This window comes from Centropristis striata, chromosome 13, assembly GCF_030273125.1.
Source record: "Centropristis striata isolate RG_2023a ecotype Rhode Island chromosome 13, C.striata_1.0, whole genome shotgun sequence".
Classification (NCBI taxonomy): domain Eukaryota; kingdom Metazoa; phylum Chordata; class Actinopteri; order Perciformes; family Serranidae; genus Centropristis; species Centropristis striata.
In genome coordinates, this window is record NC_081529.1 from 1520660 (window position 1) to 1545277 (window position 24618).

Below are 24618 nucleotides of genomic sequence, written 5' to 3' on the forward strand. Positions count from 1 at the left end.
TCTCATTAAAGACCGTATGTTTTGTACAATCCAATATGTTATATTATATTATTATAATCAAGTACAATATATGTACAATATATGTTTGTCGCTTAAAAACATAAAATATCAAATTTGTTAAACAGCAAACTGTATAAGCCATAATAAAATATACCATAGATTAGAGAACATTTCTATATTGGGTTCATTTTTGAGTATTTAAATATGCAAGATTACTATGAAAACTAACCTCATGCCTCTTCGGGGGCTAAAACATAAAACACTGAACTCCTTGACTTATCTTTACAGTATCACCTCACTTGAGTTAGTTCCACAATCGACAGGATCAAGTCTCTTTTCAGTGAAGTTGAACAGTGTTGTGTAACTGAGCTCATATATTCCCCAGGAGGAAAATTACACAGAAGCTCTCTTACGTCAACAGCGCGGTTGTCTGTGTTTATGTATGGATTCACATTCTAGGTGGCAACTTTTACAAACACACAGCCTGTTATCATGTCTGACCTCATTCTACAGCCCTTCTCATTCTCAGCCCCCGGCACCTTTATCTCTTCCTGTTTCACACCTCTGATGACTCAGCTTTTCTTGTTTCACCTTACATGTTTATGCATATTTTTTAATTTATTCCTCAATAATGTCACTTGGCAACTTGGAACACTTGGCTCATATGTTACCCACAGTGCAGCCTATTCAGGTGTGTAATGATAGTACCTGCTAATGTAGTGTGGAGCAACACATTTTAAAAAGTTTGGGACATGGGCAGCAAAAGATAGAGAAGTTGTACAATATTGTTGTGTTGTTTGCATGGGCAAATTATCCAACAGTTTAAGAGCAATGCCTCTCAAAGCACACTTGCAAAGAATATAGGGATTTCAACTAGGGGTGCAACCATAAAGTGGTTTTTGTTCTGTACAACATACAGACAACTAGGGAGGGCATCGATTTTCGAATATTCAAATAGTCATTGAATCATAAAAAATCGAATAGTTCATCATATCTGGGAGAAAAAAAAGTTGTGCCTTCCTCACGGGGGCAGCATAACATTTGATGATGCAGTGTGGCGGCTAGATGCCAAACTGTAGAAGAAGAAACAAACTGTAGAAGAAGAAACAAATGGAGAGGGTTATCTAGGTAGATAAGATCGTTTTGACGTAAAGGAATCGGCCGATCGCCGATCCTGCAAAATTAAGGAAATCGTGCCGATCGATCGGAGCACCCCTAATTTCAACATATGTAACTGATAAAATCATCAGAAGATTCAGATTCAGAGAATCTCTGCACTTAAGGGGCAGGGTCAAAAAACAAAATTGGATGCCTGTCACCTTGGATCTATCAGCCTGCACTGCATTAAAGAATGATGTGATTTCATAAGGACATTACTAGATGGGCTCTGGAACACTTTGGAAAACCCCAGTTTAACATGCATGTTGTTCGCGACCCCCGCGACAGAATCTCACAGGCACAGTTCAGATCATACAAACTCAGTTGATACGACGTATTTTGGACAAATAATGAAGCAGACAACAACTAGAACAGTCAGCTTCAAGCCAGAGACTCCTTGTAAAGTTATAACTTGCTACTTTGGCATTTGTAGGAAAAGACACAAAATTACCCAATTTTAAGGGCCATTTTGTGGTCATTTAGTGGTCAATTTGAGTCCTTTTTTGCTTAATTTTTATGTAATATCTGGTCATTTTGGTCAGAGAGATGTTTTAGTTGTTGTCTGCCTCATTATTTTTCCAAAATTCAATGAGCGGGGGTCACAGACAACATGCATGTTAAATTGGGGGTCTCAACTCAAAAAGGTTGAGAACAGCTGGTCTAATGGGTCCGTGAATGAACCACCAAGATAGTTTGCAATTCTTTCCCAATGGGTTTCAAACTGATATCCATTCATATCCTTCTGGGATCGACTGAAATCAAGAGATACTTAAAAAGCAAAAAAGTCTATCTAAAGAGCTACACTATGCTCAGGTAAATGGTCAGCTAGTTAGATGGTAAGGTGCCAAAACATGACAAAGATCATCATGTCCTTCTAAAGCAGCATGCAGGAAAGACGAAGCCTCCATAGGCTAAATCTGGACTCACCTTATCATGTGCTCAGAGCCTCCCGAGGGCATTATCTCTTGCTTATCTTCCAGTTTTCCATTTCAATCCCCTCCTCCCTCTGTGCTCCTTCCAGGGACCCTGTTGTTGTTCTCAACAAGCTGTTTTATCTGCAGTTAGCCTGTTAATGCTTTCCTGTTTCACTGACATGTCTCCAGTGGTTTTAAATCGATAATCCTGAGTGTGTTTGAGTTGATTCACATCCTATCCTATCATCTTGGAGAGATCAGGCTTTGAATAAATAAATAAATGATTGAAAAGTGTATGAACACACATTGCTGGTGTTTGTGTTGTCAGTTATTGTCTTGCTCTCCTCCAGCAGGAAGCATTGTGTCCAGAGAGGATGTGATTACATTAACCTCATGTCTATTGAGTTAAGATGGATCAGACATTCTGCTCACTCTGCTCTTTGCTTTGAAACTATAACATGTATTCAGGCTTCTGCTGCCAATGTGTGTAGCTGTGTGAATGGAGAGCAATTTGAATAAATCTCTCACTCACAGCTACCAGTGATAAAAGACCTACTCAGCATCTACACCAGCCAATCTGTAAACTTCTGTAACATGGTGCTGCAGCTCTTCATCATCTGTCCTGGTCAAAGATATCAGTGCAAAAAGTGAAAGTGAGGAGCATTTATGGGTACAAGTCGGGAACCGGCCTACTTTACTTATTTCAAGGGTGCTGAATCCAAAAAAAAATGGTTCCCAAGCGAAATTTTCAGTTGTTGACTCTCATTTGCATATCAAAATGGCGGCCAAATTGCCCATCTTGCTCAGTCGTTGGACCATTTCCCCTTAGTTTTCTTGTAAGTAGACAAACAAAGATGAGGAAATTAAGTTTCTAGATCTATAGTCTAGGGTCAGAGCAAGGATATAGTGGAGGCTCAGTGCCTTTTATATATATATATATATATATATATATATATATATATATGCAAAATATCAACTTTTAAGGTGAAATTAAGCATTATTTGTGTCATTTTTTAAGGCCGACTTAAATATTCAATCAATATTACTTTTAAATGTTCCAGTTGGTATTTATGCATATATATATACACATAAAAAAGCCACTGAGCCTCCACTATATCCTTGCTCTGACTCTAGACTATAGATCCAGAAACTTAATTTCCTCATCTTTGATTGCCTACTAACAAAAAAACTAAGGGGAAATGGTCCAACGACTGAGCAAGATGGGCAATTTGGTGGCTATTTGATACAAATTAGAAGGTCAAAAACTCAAAATTTCGTTTGGGAACCATTTTTTTTTGGACTCAGAACCCTTGAGATCTGTAAGGTAGGCCGGTTCCTGACTTGTACCCATAAATGCTCCTCACTTCTTATAGAAGGCCTTTATTCTGAAATCTGTCTAGACTACTACTGATATGGGATTTTTGAGAATGATAAAACATGGCCGCTTTGAATGACAGACGGGTTCCATCACAGGTTGTTAAACACCTTCCACTGCCAAGATGGCAACATGTGATGTGAGCTTCACATCAGCTCTTCAGAAATCTATGAGTGACATCACAGAGACTACGTCCATATTTGGAGCACTAAACAAAATATAACCGAAGCTGATGGCAATGCCAATAATTTAGCATATTTGGTCATAAACCAAACTATTAGACAAAGTCAGCAAGTTGAAATAACATTTTCATTTATTATATAAAGATTATAAAATGGCTGGATGACTTTGAATCTTGCTAGCATAACATTAGCTTTCCTGCTAACAGCTGAGCCGGAGAGTTCAATCAGCTGAGTGGACTAGTTTCTTCCCGTTGCTAAGTCATATGGATCCGTGGCCCGTCCTATTTTCTGGAGTCGTGAACAACGTTTCCTTTACATAAGAGATCTGAAAAGTTTAGTCAAAATAAACTGTAGTAACCTAAAATATTGCAGTTGCTTCAGCCTCATGAAGTGCTTTGATAATACTTTTGTTTTTGTTCTTTGTGGAAATTAAGATGGTAACTTAATCCTGTTCTTGGAAACCTGTATAATGGAAAGTCCCACCCACCCGTCCTTCTAACAGAAGAAAAATCCTGAGAAATATTGAAGTGAGCCCATGAACCTGCTCCTGGTAACTCTGTTATTGTTTCCCTTTTATTATATTTGTCTGACCGCCCTCTCTCTCCCCCCTCTTATGTTTTTGTTCTCTTCTCTTTGAACAATACACTAGAAACAGAAAGTTCGATCAATGGATGTTTTCTAGCTTGTGATGTCATTACTGATGATGTAAGTCCCACGCCGAGGTAAATGAGGAGACTGTTCTCCCTCTCTGTCTCCGTCAGGTCGTAGTGGGGTTGGCCTGTCCTTAAATTGGTGTTGCCATAGTAACGAGGGCTCTGAGAACTGCTCCAGCGGGGTCACAGACTCAGTGTTTCAGGGCTGAGGTGGAGATAATGCTCTCCAAGAAACTGAACCAATACATGTCTTCTTTAAAATGACACTCTTACTCTCACTGTGTGTGTGTGTGTGCATGTGTGTGTGTGTGTGTGTGTGTGTGTGTGTGTGTGGTCAGCTGTGCCATTTGGAATCAGTGTGGGACCAGACAGGAATATAAACCGTCTTTTTCTCCCAAGAATGCCTGTTAGCAAAGATTTCACCACATCCATCAACATCCAGTGTGTTAGGGCAGCTATTCTCAACCTTGGGGTCGGGACCCCAATTGGGGTCGCAAGATGATTTCTGGGGGTCGCCAAATCATTTTGGAAGTCAGCTCTGTCTCCACTGTGTTAAAGTGTTCATGTGTTAATGTGTTTTAGTCTTTTTGGTCATTTTGTGTCTTTTTTTGGTCAATTTATGTATTTTTTTTATGGTAATTTTACATCTTTTTTGATCATTTTGTGGTCATTTTGTTTCCTTTTTTGGTCATTTTGTGTCTTTTCTTAGTCAATTTGTGTCTTTTTTTGTCATTTTGTCTTTTTTTGGTCATTTTGTTTCTTTTCTGCATCATTTTGTGTATTTTTTGGTCATTGTGTGTCTTTTCTTAGTCAATTTGTGTCTTTGTTCGTCATTTTGTGTCTTTTTTTGGTCATTTTGTTTCCTTTTTGGTCATTTTGTGTCTTTTTAAGTCATTTTGTCTTTTTTTTGGTCATTTTGTTTCTTTTCTGCATCATTTTGTATCTTTTTTGGTCATTGTGTGTCTTTTTGGTCATCTTGTGTCTTTTTTGGTCATTTTGTTTCTTTTTTGGGTGATCTGGACTGTGCGTGAGATTGTGTTCAGTGAGCGGGGGTCGCGGACAACATGCATGTTAAATTGGGGGTCGCGACTCAAAAAGGTTGAGAACTACTGTGTTAGGGTTGCCATGGTGAAGGATGTGAACTACCACACAAAATGTTACAATCAATATTACAACCAGTTGAAGATTCTTAATATCTCTTCCTGTCTTTCTCTCTCCAGGAGTTGAACATCTGCTCCCTCTTGACTTCCTGACCCTCCCCCGTCTTTCCTCCCCTTTGACTCCACCTTTTCTGTGATGTCATCTCAGGCCACGCCCATCCAGGGGTCACGACCAGTGACCCCTCCGCTTGCCTCTGCAGGATCCCCACGTTCTCGTGTGCCACCAGGTAAAGGTTAAACGCCTTACTTGCCGTAATTTGTGGTACTGACACACAACCTCAACTGTCGTTTAGTTTGGAGAACATGTTGCCCAGAAAAGTAAGTGAAAGCTAAGCTAGCTAACCGAAGCTAACGTTAGCCTTAAATTTGTGTTTGTGTCAAGGGTGGAGTGCTGAGTCCTAGACTCAAACTCGAGTACTCCATCCCTGACTCGAAGGCCAATATTAAGGACTCGACTCGACTGACTTGACTTGGACTCGCTGACTCAGACACTCAGACACGGACTCGGCTTGGACTCAAATTCTGGTATTGATGACTAGACTCATCTTTGGTGAAACTGACTTTAAGTCAAACACTAGGCACTCGAGACTGACTCGGACTCGAGAATTGCACTGCAAAAAAGCCATCTTGTATTTTTTGGCCTAAAACAGTGATTTAAGTTGGTAAAACTTGGAAATATAAATTATTGACATTTAGGGCAATAATGTAAGTTAGCACAACAAAGGAAGCCAGTTGTCTGCTCAAAAACAAGTTGGTGAGTTGTTGTTACTTATATCTTTAAGTTGGGGTTCACAACAAGGGACAATAGTTCTGATAACTCTTATTTCTTTGTTGGGAAATGCGGGAAAGCGGTTAAATTCGGTCATTAGCGACAGCTAGCGGCTAACTGATGCTAGCGGCTAACTGATGCTAGCGGCTAACTGATGCTAGCGGCGCTGCTTGTTACAGCTACAAGAGTAGCCATTAGCGTATCAATGCTAACTCAAAATTGTGGTCGCAACATTAGCTAACATTTCATAGCGGCGTTACAATTGTCAAATTGCAGAAGTTAGCAGAAGTAAGGATTAAAAGTTATTACAATGTTAAATTATAAATTAGTACAACTTACAGTTGAGTTGACAAAAATCTGAATTCAGAGTTGAGCAAACTCAAAAACAAAACTTAAAATATTTAGTTTAATTGTCCAACTTAAAATTTTATCGAAGTTTGTTGCCTTGAAATTTTGAGTTCACCCAACTTTTCTGTACCGTACCGTGTGGTTCTTGTCATGATGTAACAAACTGTTTTTTGTGCCGTCAGAGTCTCTGCATCTTCCCACCTGCAGACACAGAGACCGCTCACCTTCCCCCATGAGAGGCTACCTCATCCCCAGCCCTCTGCCCACACGCAGAAACAGGACCTGCTCAGCGTGAGGAAACACACACACACACACACACACACACACTGCTGCTGCTATGTTTCTAGTGTATTGAGTGACACTTGTTGGATTCATTTGGTACTCATACAAGTTCTCTTGTTGAATCTTAACCCATTAAGGCCTAAAGCGCCTGGAAAAAAATGCCTGGAAAACCTATGGGCAATTTTCAAATGACCCCCTAAAACCTGAAGTTAACACCTACTAAATAATAGATTTTTCAGCCTCTGTAGCAGATAGAAATGAAATTCAAAAAGTATTTGAGAGCTTATACCTGTGGCTTTCATATGAAGTTGAGTTTATTTGTCCAAACCTTCAATAAAGTTTTTAAAAAAATCAACAAACTCAGCAAATGTTACATTTGACTGAATAAAAAATCCTATGCATAATATATACACAATACATGCCCATTAGCAAGATGCAAACATGATATGACCACTGGAAGAAATAGATATAGTTCTCATTAGCCTACTGTAATAAAAATAAAATAATTATCATAATAATAAATAATAATAATACATTTTATATATTGCACTTTTCAGGGTACTCAACGGCGCATAAAGTAATATAAGACATAAACAGTCATGATTTCTTATATCATCATCACAATCAATTATTATTATTATTATTATTAATATTAATATATTATTAATAATATTATTATTATCTCCAGATGGCCACAAATCTGTCTGTTCTTTGGTGAAAATATGTCGTCTAAAAACATATTCCTCATCCATAAATCTGGTCGATTGGTTCCGAGGGTTCAAAGTCCAGATCAGCAATAAAATCATCGGCGCTGTTTTCATCAGATCTCTTCCGTCACTTCCTGCTGAGCTCCTCCGCTATAGTCGTCTTCCGCCATGATTTAAAGTTCTGGAAAAGTCCCATGATGCATTGCGACACTCCTGCATGTATTCTGATCATGTTCTGATGCATTTCATTGGCCAAGAGACCGAAAATAGGTGGAAAAAAATACAAATACTACAAAATAACATATCCGCTGTCCCGGCCTTAATGGTAGAATAACGCAACAGCGCTCCCGGTTTCAATGGTAGAAATGCGGTAATGCTTTCCCGGCGTCAATGGGTTAAAGGAGTTAAAGGCAGAACAGAAGCTAAATCTGCTCACTCAAGTTGCCCCTGTTTCACATCATCACTACTGTTTCTGTTGGACACTGCAACATGATCAGATTGTTGAGATAAGGAAACATCCCAGGCAGGGCTTGTCAGAGCATGCACCTTCACCCAGAGCACTAAATATTGTGCTGCAATTTTCCTTGCAAGCACAAATCCAAAAGGTGCACACACAGTCAGAAAGTAAAGGATTAATCGTTCCGTCCTCACACACAATTAACGTGACTTTGCACACAAGTTGTTGCTGACTTCAGGGTTAACCACTTCCCTTTAATCAGTAAGTGGCCAAGAGGACACAGCAACTTTGCTAATCCTGCTTTTGACTTTTTTTGAAAATAAAAGCCCATTTAGAGCGATTTTTTATGTTGAATCTGTATCATGACGCCCCAACTTTTTCATTTAAAAATCAAGTAACACAGCTTGATGGACTCATTAAAAATATAAAAACTAGCCTTCCTTTTACATTTAAAAACTAAATTACAAATCAAGTAATCTCTTGTGTTTGACATGATCATGATGTAACAGAAAAAGAGAGACATTTATTATTTTACGCTCTTCTTCACTCACTTTTCTTCTCCGTCTCTGTCTCTCTCCCTGCAGGACGGCTCGTGCAGCAGAGGGTCCCATGTTTTCTGGTGTGTGTAAATGTTTTTCCCGCTCTAAAGGCCACGGCTTCATCACGCCATCAGACGGGGGCAACGACGTCTTCGTCCACATCTCAGAGTAAGTGTGTGTGCATGTGTTTGTGGGAACCTGGTCTCACAGAAATCTGTGGAATAGCCACGGAATCACTCAAATTTCCGTGAAACTGACACGGATTTCGCTACAATGCAAGTTAATGACAGTCATATCCCGTGGCTATTCCATGGATATTTGTTCCTATTGGTTTGTTCCAAGTCACGTGACTTTCAAGGTCCCGGCGGTCAGAACAAAAAACATGGCGGACAGTTCTCTCATTTTTACTGAAAAAATCAATATTTTGACTTAGTTTCTGCATAAAAATGGATTTTGATCACATTTCTAGTGAGAAATATATGTTTTATTTTCTAAATATTCACTCAGTGAATGTACATAATCACTTTGTATGTTGGAATAGCCACGGGATATGACTGTCATTAACTTGCATTGTAGCGAAATCCGTGTCAGTTTCACGGAAATTTGAGCGATTCCGTGGCTATTCCACGGATTTCTGTGAGACCAGGTTGGTTTGTGGATAGGTTGATGTGTGTAAGCGTCGGGGTTGAATGCACATTGAGGGCTAAAGGTCATAAGGTATTAAAAAAAGGAATTTTATTAGTATCAAATTCTGTTTTATTTACGATTTACAGTATTCCAACTTGTTTTCGTGTGTGCTGCATGCTTGATGATGTGTGTTTTCCCTCATTGTCTCTGTGAGGTGTGTGAGAGGGCTGCTTTGGGTAATCACTGACTTCAAACAATGTCAGGGGCTGTGTAGGAGTAGTAGGAAACACACACACACACACACACACACACACACACACACACACACACACACATTCTTGTACTTCTATCTTTGTGAGGACCCTCATTGGAACAGTGAATTCCCTTGCAAGGTTATAATAGTTTTGGATTTTTCATTAGTTTTATTTTTAATTTTGTTGTGAATTTTTGTTTTCAAATTCAGTTAGTTGAGTTTTTAGAGTGAGTTTGCTAGTTTTAGTTTAGTTTTTATTAGTTTTATTTTTTTGTAATGGGGTATTTGTTGGGTGGGAGATTAAAAGAGGTCACAGTAAATTTTGCCTTTATTTCCTTTGTCTGATCCATCTTCATTATGTATGAAAAAAGTGGACAAAGATGAAAATGAAGGACATTTTCACTATAATTTTAGTTAGTTTTGTAACCACACAATACAGTTTCAGTTAATTATCATTATCATGTAACCTTTAACCCTTAAAACAAAGTCTGAAATCTCAAAAAAGCCTTTAAAGAAGTGAGGACCGGCCGAAATGTCCTCACTTTGCAAAAATGTCCTCACAATGTTGGTTAAAAACGTGTTCCAGTCCTCACTAGGTAGGAAGTACAAGAACACACACACACACACACACACACACAGGAATGGCGGTAGCTGCAGGAGTGTGTAGGAGGACCAGAATATCTGATGACCTTCACTGCGATGCCTTTGTTATCACCTACAGGCTTAAAACATATAAACATCAGCAATATATGCACACATTACAACACTTACAAATGCATTAATACAACAGTATAATGTATACTGTAAAACAATGCACAATAAAATAGATTACGGTCTGTTTTTTTCTGAATACCTTCAAAAGTTTGCAATAGGTCTCTCAGTATCATGTGTGTGTTTTTATCATTTTAATCTCATTTTTCAGACCAAAACATCATCAAGACACAAAATGACCAAAAAAGACACAAATTGACCAAAAAAGACACAAAATGACCAAAAAAGACACAAAAGGACCAAAAAAGACACAAAATTACCCAAAAAAGACACAAAATGAATAAAAAAAACACAAAATAACCAAAAAAGACACAAAATGACCAAAAAAGACACAAAATGACCCAAAAAAGAAACAAAATGACCAAACAAAGACACAAAATGACCAAAAAAAGACACAAAATGACTAAAAAAAGACAAAATGACCAAAAAAGACACAAATTGACCAAAAAAGACACAAAATGACCAAAAAAAGACACAAAATTACCCAAAAAAGAAACAAAATGACAAAAAAAAGACACAAAATAACCAAAAAAAGACATTAAGTGACCAAAAAGAACTTTTCAAACCCATTCATAAGGATATGTTGAGTAATTAGGTTTTTGAGGGCAAAGGTTGAAACCTGTTTTTGATAGAATTATATGGTAATTATAACAAAATTTCATACAAATGGCTGAAAGATATCACATGTGTGTTTTTATCATTTGAATCTAATTTTTCAGACCAAAACATCATCATCATCATCAACTAAATGACTATAAGTGATGGACAGTGTGCAGGTTTCTGTTTTTAAATCATGTACATAACTATATTTTGCATCATATCCCCCAGGTCACTTTGTGCAATAACAACCAAAATGACTCATTGTATTTGTTATAATGAACTTGCAAAGGCGCATTTACCTCTTGGTGCTTCAACTTTGATCTTGAGACCAGCAGAAACAGCTGGTCAGAGTGACCTTAATGCATGAGGTTGTAAAAGGTCAGAGAGATAAATTGGAGCCCATTTAATGACTTCTAGGCAGAGAATAAGATCTTAATTAAAAGATAAAGTCTTTCTGACGAACCAGATGGGAAGTCCAGTCACAACTTGAAACATGGGTAATAAATCTTTTCTATCATGCAGCAAATACAACATTTTGTCCTCCAGATGTTTAGAACCGTCAAAAGGACTATTCATTAAATCAAAAACAACCCTCAAGAACAGCAGTAAGTTTGATTAAATGGTTTCAAAGATCTCCAGATAATCAATTTTGGTTTCTATTGAGAATTCGTTTGGACCAATTTTGGACCATTGTTGCGAAAAACTGCCCAAAATTTTGCATTGAAGTGAATGGGACGGCCGACAAAAAATGAGCGAAAAAGAACAATAATTGGAGATGTTTAAACGTCTACTTCTCCGGCATAATTTCACCTAGAGACTCCATTTAAACTTTAAACAGTAGACACAAGTCTTGTGTATCGGTGTATTAATCCACCTTTCGATAGGTCATATAGTTTTTTATCAATCCCTGTTCAATGACCATGATCATTTTTGGAGAAATTCTGAGATTATAATGGGTGTGTATTGCACGGAATGTTCGTGTCACAGTGTGTGACATCATCGCCAGAGTGTAGAGGGAGAGAAAAAACTGTCAAAAAATAAATTTGCAAACTGCGCTCCAGGCCGCAAATTCCACTCTACAGAAATAATTTATACATAGAAACGTAGGAAAATTAGTCTTCTCCCTCACAATCCTCTGGTAAAGCTGTCAGAGTTATAGTTTGGGCGTAGGACGCACAGATGATCCACCAACACCACCAACAGCCTCATTGGCTCCCATATTAAAAACGCAGGAAGATTTCTGAAAAAGGGAGATGGAACAGTTTTTTTTAGATCGCTCTAACAAAGCTATTTTTTAATTTTTCTTAAAAAAAAATCATATGTAGACATTCAGGAAGAACTCGGGACGCTAAAAGTGAAGTCGGATCAATGATAGGTATTATGGTTTCGCCATTATAGTTAAGCACGCACACTCCTCACACACACACACACACACACATTTTGAGGTTAAAGGGCATAGTTATAAATCTCTGAAGAATCTCATCATAGTGTACACACACCGGCAGTAGCCCCCGTGGCCCTTTCAGAATTTCCCCAGAGGAAATTTTCTAGTTGAATTTAATATTGTAGTTCTTTCTAATAACTGCCAGAGAATCTAGATTCTAATTGTTACTCTGTATGCTTTTACTATGTATTTCAATTGTGTCCTGTTTGAGGACCCCAGGAAGAATAGCCATTATTCCCACAACGAAGTGATGGCTAATGGGGATCCTAATAAATAAATAAATAAATAAAAAATGTGTAACTTTCCACCTTCTCCTCCAGCATCGAGGGCGAGTACGTGCCGGTGGAAGGTGACGAGGTGAGCTATAAAATCTGCTCCATCCCTCCCAAACACGAGAAGATCCAGGCGGTGGAGGTGACCATCACCCACCTGAAGCCTGGAACCAAACACGAGACCTGGTCAGGACACGTCATCAGCAGCTGAGCACCGTCCAACATGGAGGAGGAGAGATGGAGGAGAGATGGAGGAGAGATGGAGGAGAGATGGAGGAGAGATGGAGGAGAGATGGAGGAGAGATGGAGGAGAATGGGGAGTGGGTCATAGCAGGAAACCAGAAATATTACTAGTTTAACACTCGACAGCTGGGACACAAAGAGACACCAGGTGACATAGTCTAGACGGATTTCAGAATAAAGGCCTTCTATAAGAAGTGAGGAGCATTTATGGGTACAAGTCAGGAACCGGCCTACCTTACAGATCTCAAGGGTGCTGAGTCCAAAAAAAATGGTTCCCAAGCGAAATTTTGAGTTTTTGACCTTCTAATTTGTATCAAATGGCCACCAAATTGCCCATCTTTCACAGTCGTTGGACCATTTCCCCTTAGTTTTTTTGAAAGTAGGAAATCAAAGATGAGGAAATTAAGTTTCTGGATCTATAGTCTAGAGTCAGAGCAAGGATATAGTGGAGGCTCAGTGTCTTTTTTATGTATATATATATGCAAAATACCAACTGGAACATTTAAAAGTGATATTGATATTGATATTTATGTCGGCCTTAAAAAATGACACAAATAATGCCTTATTTCACCTTAAAAGTTGGTATTTTGCATATATATATATATAAAAGACACTGAGCCTCCACTATATCCTTGCTCTGACTCTAGACTATAGATCCAGAAACTTAATTTCCTCATCTTTGATTGCCTACTTACAAAAAAACTAAGGGGAAATGGTCCAACGACTGAGCAAGATGGGCAATTTGGTGGCTATTTGATAGAAATTAGAAGGTCAAAAACTCAAATGTTCGCTTGGGAACCATTTTTTTTTGGATTCAGCACCCTTGAAATAAGTAAAGTAGGCCGGTTCCTGACTTGTACCCATAAATGCTCCTCACTTTCACTTTTTGGACAATTCCATCTAGACTAACAAGTTAAGGTTTAAATCAGGGGGAAATATTAACAATCTCATAGTTTACTTATTAGAAATGTTGCTAACGCTTTATAATAAGGTCCTTAATAACCATTAATTAACCAGTAATAAGGCATTGTTCTGGCTTTAGATCCGGTAGTTGCAAAAAGCATAGTTAACTTATAATAGATGAGCAATAAAGTATATTTTAATATCAATAAGCAAACAAAATAAGATTAATAAAGGCATGGCAAAGACATAATGGGTGGGTCATGGGTGTTTGTAATGCCATTATTAACACTTATATAAGCTTATAAACACACAATAATGTTAATAAGCATCTTGTAAGGACTTACAAGGGCCTTATTACTTGTTAATTAATGGTTATTACAAGGATCTTAATATAAAGCGGTACCGAATGTTTCCTCTGGAGTTCTATATTTTGGGGAAACAAACTGGTAAATGAATAGACATGATTATGTTGGAAGAAATGTTTATCATAGAGGACTTCATTAGGTTTCTTGTTTAGATTCGTAGACGCCCTGTGTTGACATTTGATGGTGCGTTGTTTCAAATTCATTTCAGCTGCAGTTATTAATTTCCTGGAAAACTTTAGAGATTTATTTGGGACAAGTTCAGTTCAACTTTTGAGAATAAAGCGGTGAGGAGGGATGATGTGAGGTGTTTTCCAGGTGTGTGTGCCTATTCTACCCAGAGAACTTACAGCTGTTTGTGCCTAATATCATCTGTATTTGATCATGTGTGAGTGGCAACATGAGTGGATTAAAGCATTTTCAACCAGAACACCCCTCTTCTGGGTTCTGTATTTATTTATTCATCTTTTTAAGTCATTGCAGAGGTCATTGTCTAGACGGATTTCAGAATAAAGGCCTTCTATAAGAAGTGAGGAGCATTTATGGGTACAAGTCAGGAACCGGCCTACCTTACAGATCTCAAGGGTGCTGAGTCCAAAAAAAATGGTTCCCAAACGAAATTTTGAGTTTTTGACCTTCTAATTTGTATCAAATGGCCACCAAATTGCCCATCTTGCTCAGTCGTTGGACCATTTCCCCTTAGTTTTTTTGTAAGTAGGCAATCAAAGATGAGGAAATTAAGTTTCTGGATCTATAGTCTAGAGTCAGAGCAAGAATATAGTGGAGGCTCAGTGTCTTTTTTATGTATATATATATATGCAAAATAACAACTGGAACATTTAAAAGTAATATTGATTGAATATTTATGTTGGCCTTAAAAATTGACACAAATAATGCTTAATTTCACCTTAAAAGTTTTGCATATATATATATATATATATATATATATATATATATAAAGACACTGAGCCTCCACTATATCCTTTTTTTCTAACAATTTCTAACAATTTACAAAATGAACAAGTAGAAATATAAAAAATGATTAACTAATTACATTTACACAGGTATTATAATTAAGAATTAATTTGAAGTGATTCAAATTTTTTTAATTAAACCTCATAACAGTATATTAACCCTTTATCAGGCAAAAAATTATATTTGGTAACTTCAGGTAATATTTAGAGAAAAAAGTTGCAAATGTACATATGTGCACAGATTTACGAAAAAAAAGTGGGAAAAAAGCAGCTTTTTTCTCCCAGATTCACCACTTTAACCCTTAATAGGACACTCATTGAAATATTTGCAAATTCCAAATTTCAACCCTAGAGAATATTACATACTGCCAGAATGTGTAAAAATAACATACGAAAATAATATTTTGAGAAAAAAGTTTACGAGATTAAAGTGGCAAATCTACGAGAAAAAAATGTGCAAATTTATGAGATTTAAAGTGGTGAATCTAGGAGAAAATAGTTGCTTTTTCCCACTTTTTCCTCGTAAATCTGCAACTTTTTTCGCGCAGATTTTCCACTTTAAATCTCTTAAATCTGCGACTTTTTTTCTTGTAGGTTTGCCACTTTAACTCTAACTACCAAATATAGTTCTTTGCCCGATAAAGGGTTAAGTAGTTAAAAGCCTTGTCTAATTTAAAATACTGCTTACATAAATGCATCAATAAAAAAATAATACAATAATATATTTGATGTTTATATAACAATCTGTGTCCTTTTACTTTTGATACTTTAAGTACATTTTGATGCTGATACTGTTGTACTTTTACCTCAGTTAGTTTTGAATGCAGGACTTTTACTTGTAGTGGAGTAATTTAACAGTATGGTATTATATAATAAATAATATATAAACGGTTTGTGTCATATGTTTGATGCAGATTTCTCATCTACTGATAAACTTTCATCTGCTGCCCTCTGCTGGCCACCACTGTCTACTACAGCTTGACACAGTTCATTCACTATTTCCATTTAGGAGGATCATTTTACTAGAATTAAAAGATTAATGGAAATTATTTTTATTTTAGTACTATTAGTACTATTCAGTGTCATGTAGAACCATTGTATTATATATGTAGGTATTTCCAATGTTCATTAAAAAAAAGTTTTTATGAAAAACAAGTTAATTATCCTCATTGAACCATGATCTGAACACCATTGCACTAAATATTGATTGAAATAGTTAGTAATGGAGTTATAAATGAAATATAAACAATGTTGGTAACTTCAGGTAATATTTCGAGAAAAAAGTTGAGACTTTTTCTGTGATTCACCACTTTAAATCTCTTAAATCTGCAACTTTTTTTCTTGTAGATTTGCCACTTTAATCTAGTAAATTTGCCACTTTTTTCTCTAAATATTACCTGAAGTTACCAAATATAGTTCTTTGCCTGATAAAGGGTTAATGAAATATAAACAATGTTTATTGGGATTTTTTAAAAGGATGGTTCAGGATTATGGACATTGAGTTGTTCAGTGCCATGTAGAACCATTGTATTATATATGTAGGTATTTCCAACGTTCATTAAAAAAAGTTTTAACATGCATTTTTATGAAAAACAAGTGAATTATCCTCATTGAACCATGATCTGTGAGAGGTAAAGAACACCATTGCACTAAATATTGATTGAAATAGTTAGTAATGGAGTTATTAACGAAATATAAACAATGTTTATTGGGATTTTTTCGTTTCTGACACTTTTGGATAATTAAACATGCCGCCCACAAACATTTTTTGCTGTTCCTGAGAAACGAACATAACAGGAGGGTTCAGACTCATTCTAGAGATTTGTTTGTTCTAATGAAAGAATCTGAGTTCTTTTACGTTATTGTATTTCTCACTGTAGTAATAGTTGTATTAGTTGTGCATTGCTTTTACATGGTTTGGCCAGCAGAGGTCGCTGAATCTCCATGTTATAACTTTATAACAGGGGCCACTGCCCCTGTGAAGAAGCCTTTGGCCCCTGCTGTGGCCCCTGTGTCAAATTAATAATAAAATGATCAATTTATAACGATGAACAATGGAACAATTCTAACCTTTTTTTTGTTCAAACAATATCTCATTGTACACAAAAGAAACCCAGAAAGGGTTCATTGTATAACCGTTTAACTCTCTGGAGTCTTATTGGGATATTTTGTCCATTTTTGAATCCTTTTTATGTCTTTATGTGTCTTTGTAAGTCATTCTGTGTCTTTTTGTGGCCTATTTTTAGTCATTTTGGGTCTTTTTTTTGGTAATTTGGTGTCTTTTTTTGTCATTTTGTGTCTTTTTTTTAGTCATTTTGTGTCTTTTTTTGGTAATTTTTTGTATGTTGTGTCTTTTTTGGTCATTGTGTGTCTTTTTGTGTTTTTTTTAATTTATTTTGTGTCTTTTTTTGTCATTTTGTGTCTTTTTTTTGTCATTTTGTGTCTTTTTTTATTTATTTTGTTTCTTTTTTGTCATTGGTGTCATTTTGTGTCTTTTTTGTGTCTGTTTTAGTTATTTTGTGTCATATTTTGTTATTTTTTTTGGTCATTTTTATGTCTTCTGTGGGTTTTTTTTGTTATTCTGTCTTCTCATTTTGTGTCTTTTTGGTCATTTGGTGTCTTTTTTGGTCAATTTGTCTTTTTTTGGTCATTTTTTGTCTGTTGTTGTGTCTTTTTTATTTATTTTGTCTTTTTTGTCATTGGTGTCATTTATGTGTCTTTTTTGTGTCTGTTTTAGTTATTTTGTGTCTTTTTTTTGGTCATTTTTATGTCTTCTGTGGGTTTTTTTGTTATTCTGTCTTCTCATTTTGTGTCTTTTTGGTCATTTGGTGTCTTTTTTGGTCAATTTGTCTTTTTTTGGTCATTTTTTGTCTGTTGTTGTGTCTTTTTTATTTATTTTGTCTTTTTTGTCATTGGTGTCATTTATGTGTCTTTTTTGTGTCTGTTTTAGTTATTTTGTGTCTTTTTTTTGGTCATTTTTATGTCTTCTGTGGGGTTTTTTTTGTTATTCTGTCTTCTCATTTTGTGTCTTTTTCAAGACATTCAAAGATTTTGAATGCTTGTCCCCCACAGTAAAATGAGTCTAGAACCGCCAGTGAGAGAAAGGATGCAGAGGAGTAGGGTAGGTAGGGGTGCGGAGGAGAGAGAGAGAGGGATGGAGGAAAGAGATCGGAGGGGGAGGAGGAGGAGGAGGAGGAGGAGAGGGAGGAGCAGAAGGGAGGCTGGCACTCAGTCTGTTGGCTCGCAGGAGGAATCAGCAGCAGCAGCAGCAGGACAATGGACTGTCTCAGCCAGGGATCCTAACGGCACCGGGCTGCTTCTGACAAACTGGAACATAAGGTATGATATCTATATATCAGAGTGAGATCTGGACTCGGTGTGAACGCGGTTTGAAGCTGCGTTCAGGTGTCTGTTTGTGTGTCTGAAAGAGGAAAAGGCTGCAGGAAGGAAGCGACGCAGCGCAGCAGACAGACACCAGCAGGGCCTGACGTCCGTCCGCCTGCTCTGGCTGCTCAGCCGGCCGGTGACACGTTATAACGCAGGCACAATATAAACTGCTCACTGCTAATGTCGCTGTGAGCTGGATTGTGTTTGCACAGCAGGAAAAACATCCGGAAAACCCCGCAGCGCGTCCAAAGCTCTCCAAAGAACCCCGCGCCGAACTCCCTTTACAAAACCTGTTGTTTGAAATCATCCTGCTTATAACCTGATATAAACACCTCTTAATGTCTGAACGGGGCTTTTTTAAATCACCTGAGGTGTTGTGGTGATTTCGGCGTATATTTGATTCATTAAACCGTGTTGTATTCAAATTTAAATCCAGTTTCTATGTGGAAGCTCAGCACGTCTCCTTCCGCTGTGGTGTGTTTTGACAGAAGAGGAGCAGAAATAATAGTTGACCTTTAAAACTCTATAAAACGCTGCTATGTGTATTATATCCAAGCCGAATTAATAAGTGGCTCTTGGTGATTTAAAGTAGCATTTTAATTCTATTTGGTTGCGATTTATTTGCGCGTAAAAAGCAGCGCCGCGTAAAAGAGCGTGTTTCTGAATGGGAGTCCGCAGCTAGCAGCATATGTCGGGTATGCCAACAAAGCCTGTCTCTAGCCAGCAGCAGCAGCAGCAGCACGCAGTGTGAGTCTGCCAGCATGAAGCGTTGCACAAGGCCAGGCCTGGAGTCTCCTCTACAGATGCTCGGGCTGTGGGTGAATAGATGGACTCATTGTATTTGCTATAATATAATGTGCCTTCTGTCTGTTGGACACGGCGTGTGACGCACATAGAGATGTTTTGCAGGCATGGAGACTTGAGGAATTATTCCTCATGTCTGATCGGGCATCATGTTACCATGTCAGCATCTCCAGAAGCAGCTGCAGTCTCTTATTCAATCAATCTATCTATCTATCAATATCCTTTATTTAACCAGGTACACTCAAGAAAATAAGTCATTGGATGAACTGAAATTAAATTGTGGGCAGAATTTCCATCCAACAAATAGATGTAGCCCAAACTCAGAACAAGTGCATCAGTGGCACAAAATGAGAGACAGAATAACCAAAAAAAAACCCCACAGAAGACACAAAAATGACAAAAAAAGACACAAAATGACTAAATAAAGACACAAAATAACTAAAACAGACACTAAAAAGACACATAAATGACACCAATGACACAAAAGACACAAAAATTACAAAAAAAGACACAAAATGACTAAAAAAAGACACAAAATAACTAAAACAGACACTAAAAAGACACATAAATGACACCAATGACACAAAAGACACAAAATGACAAAAAAAAGACACAAAATAACTAAAACAGACACTAAAAAGACACATAAATGACACCAATGACAAAAAAAGACACAAAATAACTAAAAAAGACACAACAACAGACATAAAAATTACCAAAAAAAAAACACAAAATGACTTACAAAGACATGTAAAGACATGAAAAGGATTCAAAAATGGACAAAATAGCCCAATAAGACTCCAGAGAGTTAAACTATTATACAATGTAACATTCTGGGTTCCTTTTGTGTACAATGAGATATTGTTTGAACAAAAAAAATGTTAGAATTGTTCCATTGTTCATCGTTATAAATTGATAATTTTATTATTAATTAAAGGCTTCTTCACAGGGGCAGTGGCCCCTGGAGGCCCCTGTGTAGAACCGCCACTGAAGTGCATCAATGCAATATAATGTATTTGAGTTAATGTAGCTCACTTTTTTTTTTACATTTGGTTGAACTCAAATTAAAAACATGTATGAATTGTATTTAAATTGAGTTACCTCAACTCATTTATGTCGAGGAGAGCTAAAATAAAGAAACTGTGTTCGTTCAACCTAAAAACATAGAATTGGAAAACTGAAACTTGTTCTTTTTGGGTTGAAGGGAAGGACAGGGGAGTCAATTAATACATTTTAGGTTACACTTCTTAAACTATAGTTATTTTGTGTCTTTTTTTGGTCATTTTGTGTCTTTTTTTGTCATTTTTATGTCTTCTGTGGGTTTTTTTGTTATTCTGTCTTCTCATTTTGTGTCTTTTTTTGGTAATTTTTTGGTAATTTTGTGTCTGTTGTTGTGTCTTTTTTATTTATTTTGTGTCTTTTTTGTCATTGGTGTCATTTATGTGTCATTCTTTTTGGGTTGAAGGGAAGGACAGGGGAGTAAATTAATACATTTTAGGTTACACTTCTTAAACTACTTTTGATTTGATATTAATTGATATATTTTCATTAGACAAACAATACATTAATGTGTCACATATGAGAAGAGCTTGAATCATTTTTTTGAGTGTAAAATTCATTGAGATTAAAATCTCTTTTTCAAGAATGACCTGGCCAAGAAGGCAGCACCATGATAATAAAATAAGAACAATCAACAACATTCAACATCAATTAAAGTACATACAAGATCAGGGACAAGACTATATGAAGAATGAAATGAGTACAGTTAAAAATGAAATAAATAAACTGGTGACAGATGAATGAATAAACCCGGTCGTTATCAGAAAATAGTTTTACAAACAAACACACACAAATAGATGTGACTTTAGTACTCAGTGATACAATATATGATGGGACAACCTGGTCTCACAGGAATCCGTGGAATAGCCACGGAATCACTCAAATTTCCGTGAAACTGACACGGATTTGGCTACAATGCAAGTTAATGCCAGTCATATCCCGTGGCTATTCCAACATACAAAGTGATTATGTACATTCACTGTGTGAATATTTAGAAAATAAAACATATATTTCTGGCTAGAAATGTGATCAAAATCCATTTTTATGCAGAAACTAAGTCAAAATATAGATTTTTTTTCACTAAAAATGAGAGAACTGTCCGCCATGTTTTTTGTTCTGACCGCCGGGACCTTGAAAGTCACGTGACTTGGAACAAACCAATAGGAACAAATATTAACTTGCATTGTTATTCTAATTTTTTGGTCATTTTGTGTCTTTTTTGTCATTTTTATGTCTTCTGTGGGTTTTTTTTGTTATTCTGTCTTCTCATTTTGTGTCTTTTTTTTGTCATTTTTTGTCTGTTGTTGTGTCTTTTTTTATTTATTTTGTGTCTTTTTTGTCATTGGTGTCATTTATGTGTCTTTTTTGTGTCTGTTTTAGTTATTTTGTGTCTTTTTTTGGTTTGATTTTTTTCACTAAAAATGAGAGAACTGTCCGCCATGTTTTTTGTTCTGACCGCCGGGACCTTGAAAGTCACGTGACTTGGAACAAACCAATAGGAACAAATATTAACTTGCATTGTAGCAAAATCCGTGTCAGTTTCACGGAAATTTGAGTGAATCCGTGGCTATTCCACGGATTCCTGTGAGACCAGGTTCGATGGGACAAGGTCATTTTTTTGCCATACTAACCACCCAAACACGTTCACACATGTCATTTAGAAAAACATTGAGGCTGGGCTGTTTCTGTGGGGAGCACAGCCTGTAGTTAGTGAAGGGAGGGGCTGTTCTCCTATCAATAGTTTATAAGTCAATAGTCATTTTACCTCCACATGCTGCCACATGCATCACACTGTACAATAACAAATAATAGTCTGGTTCATTACATACTGTCGTTATGCACTTCATGTGTTTTTATGCACACTGTTCATTGCACCTTAAAGTAAAGCTGTAGATGGTTGACAGGCAGGACGAATTGCCGGGGAAAAAATATGGTAACGCTTTATATGAAGGTCCTTGTAATAACCATTAATTAACAAGTAATAAGGCCCTTGTAAGTCTTTACAAGATGCTTATTAACATTATTGTGTGTTTATAAGCTTATATAAGTGTTAATAATGGCATTATAATACAGCTAATAGCAGGCTGTAAGAGATTTATAAGCACTAATAAAAAACTTAGTGCTTAAGAACATTAATAAAGCCTCATGAGTATCTTATAAGTGTTAATAATGGCATTACAAACACCCATGACCCACCCATTATGTCTTTGCCATGCCTTTATTAATCTTATTTTGTTTGCTTATTGATATTAAAATATACTTTATTGCTCATCTATTATAAGTTAACTATAAGTTAACTATGCTTTTTGCAACTACCGGATCTAAAGCGAGAACAATGCCTTATTACTTGTTAATTAATGGTTATTAAGGACCTTATTATAAAGCGTTACCTAAAATATTTGTTTCATAACACCAACATTTTTATACTGTATATTCATATTTATTTGTGATAAATAAAGTCTATCTATCTATCTATCTATCTATCTATCTATCTATCTATCTATCTATCTATCTATCTATCTATCTATCTATCTATCTATCTATCTATCTATCTATCTATCTATCTATCTATCTATCTATCTATCTATCTATCTATCTATCTATCTATCTGCTGAGGATTATTGGTGCAGGCAGCAGTGGTTGGGCTGTGATGGTTTTATTTTAGATTGTATTGACTTGACTGAGACACTGTGTGTGTGTGTGTGTGTGTGTGTGTGTGTGTGTGTGTGTGTGTGTGTGTGTGTGTGTGTGTGGGAGGAAGGTAGTTCAGGATAAATACACTAGAACCTGGTTACAAAATACAGTGGATAAGTCAGTACGGACGGTCGGGGTGTAAGAAAATATAATACACTTGTGTATCGTAATATTAGGTTTGGTAATGCTGTATTGATTCTCAATTTAAATCAATAGTTAACCTGAAAGATTTTTAAAAGACAGTTTAATGTAATATTAGTTACAAAAAATCACACTGCATTGCCATGTTTACAGCAACTAACAGTCATATCCCGTGGCTATTCCAACATACAAAGTGATTATGTACATTCACTGAGTGTATATTTAGAAAATAAAACATATATTTCTTGCTAGAAATGTGATCAAAATCCATTTTTATGCAGAAACTAAGTCAAAATATTAATTTTTTCACTAAAAATGAGAGAACAGTCCGCCATGTTTTTTGTTCTGACCGCCGGGACCTTGAAAGTCACGTGACTTGGAACAAACCAATAGGAACAAATATCCATGGAATAGCCACGGGATATGACTGTCATTAACTTGCATTGTAGCGAAATCCGTGTCAGTTTCACGGAAATTTGAGCAATTCCGTGGCTATTCCACGGAAATTTGAGTTAAGCGAATCCGTGGCTATTTCACGGATTCCTGTGAGACCAGGTTCTTTGTGGTTGTGTCGAGTTCAACTCACGTCATATTCCGCCTCAACCGTATCCAATCAGTGTCGACTAGTTAGTAGCGTCTCTGAAAAGTTCCTACCTGAGGCAGGTACTTTCTGAGCCGCTACCTGAGCAGCTAACAGGTGAAGATGGGCGGAGCCTCTCCCAAGCCACACCCATAGTGGCTCACTAGAGGGAAAAGTACCTAATGGAAACGCACCTTTTAGCTTTAAAGCCAAACGCCCCAAACTGCAAAGAATTAGGGGCAGCAGGAGAAGCTGTTCTTGGAAAGACAGGGAGTGTAAAATGAAATCTGTGCTGAAAGAACCATAGACTAAGAACATGCTGTCCGTCATGCTGAGATGGTTTTTAGGCAAACAGATCTTGTTCCTGTGTTTCAGGTTTGTGTTTATCTGACTGGTGTTTATCAGTCAGACCAGGAGCCACCAGACTCGTCCCAACAATGACAGGAAAATAACCAGGAGCACTATTAGCCCTGTGTGTGTGTGTGTGTGTGTGTGTGTGTGTGTGTGTCACTGGAGGCGCCTGTAAAGGTTCTTTTCTTTACATTGGATTTGCTGACTTGAGTTCACATGATCATTCAGTGAGAATCGACTATTTGGCAAGACAGTGTCACAAGACATGCTGTGTGTGTGTGTGTGTGTGTGTGTGTGTGTGTGTGTGGTCAGCTGTGCCATTTGGAATCAGTGTGGGACCAGACAGTATCATATAATAATATAAACTGTCTTTTTCTAAACTCCCCAGAATGGCTGTTAGCAATGATTTCAACAAAGTGTAAAAGTTTGACTGAATTCTGTAACAACACAGCATCCATCAACATCCAGTCTGTCTGGGTTGCCATGGTGACGGATGTGAACTACCACACAAACAGCCTCATGACCCAACATGTTTTATCCACCTGCAGTTTACATACATGTTGCAACATATTGGTGGTAGCAGCAGTTTCGGTTGCCAACACAAATCAT

General features: G+C 36.9%; 2 protein-coding genes across 3 annotated transcripts in view; both read left to right on the plus strand.

Moving 5' to 3' along the window:
• The window catches only part of carhsp1 (calcium regulated heat stable protein 1), a 34721-nt gene extending 21940 nt beyond the window's left edge, over window positions 1-12781 (plus strand). The window contains exons 2-5 of the mRNA XM_059348585.1: window positions 5503-5669; window positions 6742-6850; window positions 8590-8712; window positions 12560-12781. Of these exons, the coding sequence (XP_059204568.1) occupies window positions 5579-5669; window positions 6742-6850; window positions 8590-8712; window positions 12560-12722 (486 nt within the window). The 5' untranslated portion in view covers window positions 5503-5578 and the 3' untranslated portion in view covers window positions 12723-12781. The remainder of the gene's footprint in view (window positions 1-5502; window positions 5670-6741; window positions 6851-8589; window positions 8713-12559) is intronic.
• A 5356-nt stretch (window positions 12782-18137) lies between these two features.
• LOC131983729 (neurabin-2-like) overlaps window positions 18138-24618 on the plus strand; it is a 52483-nt gene continuing 46002 nt past the window's right edge. For both annotated transcript variants that reach the window (XM_059348512.1, XM_059348513.1), the window contains exon 1: window positions 18138-18332. The gene's annotated coding sequence lies outside the window, so the exon portion shown is untranslated. The remainder of the gene's footprint in view (window positions 18333-24618) is intronic.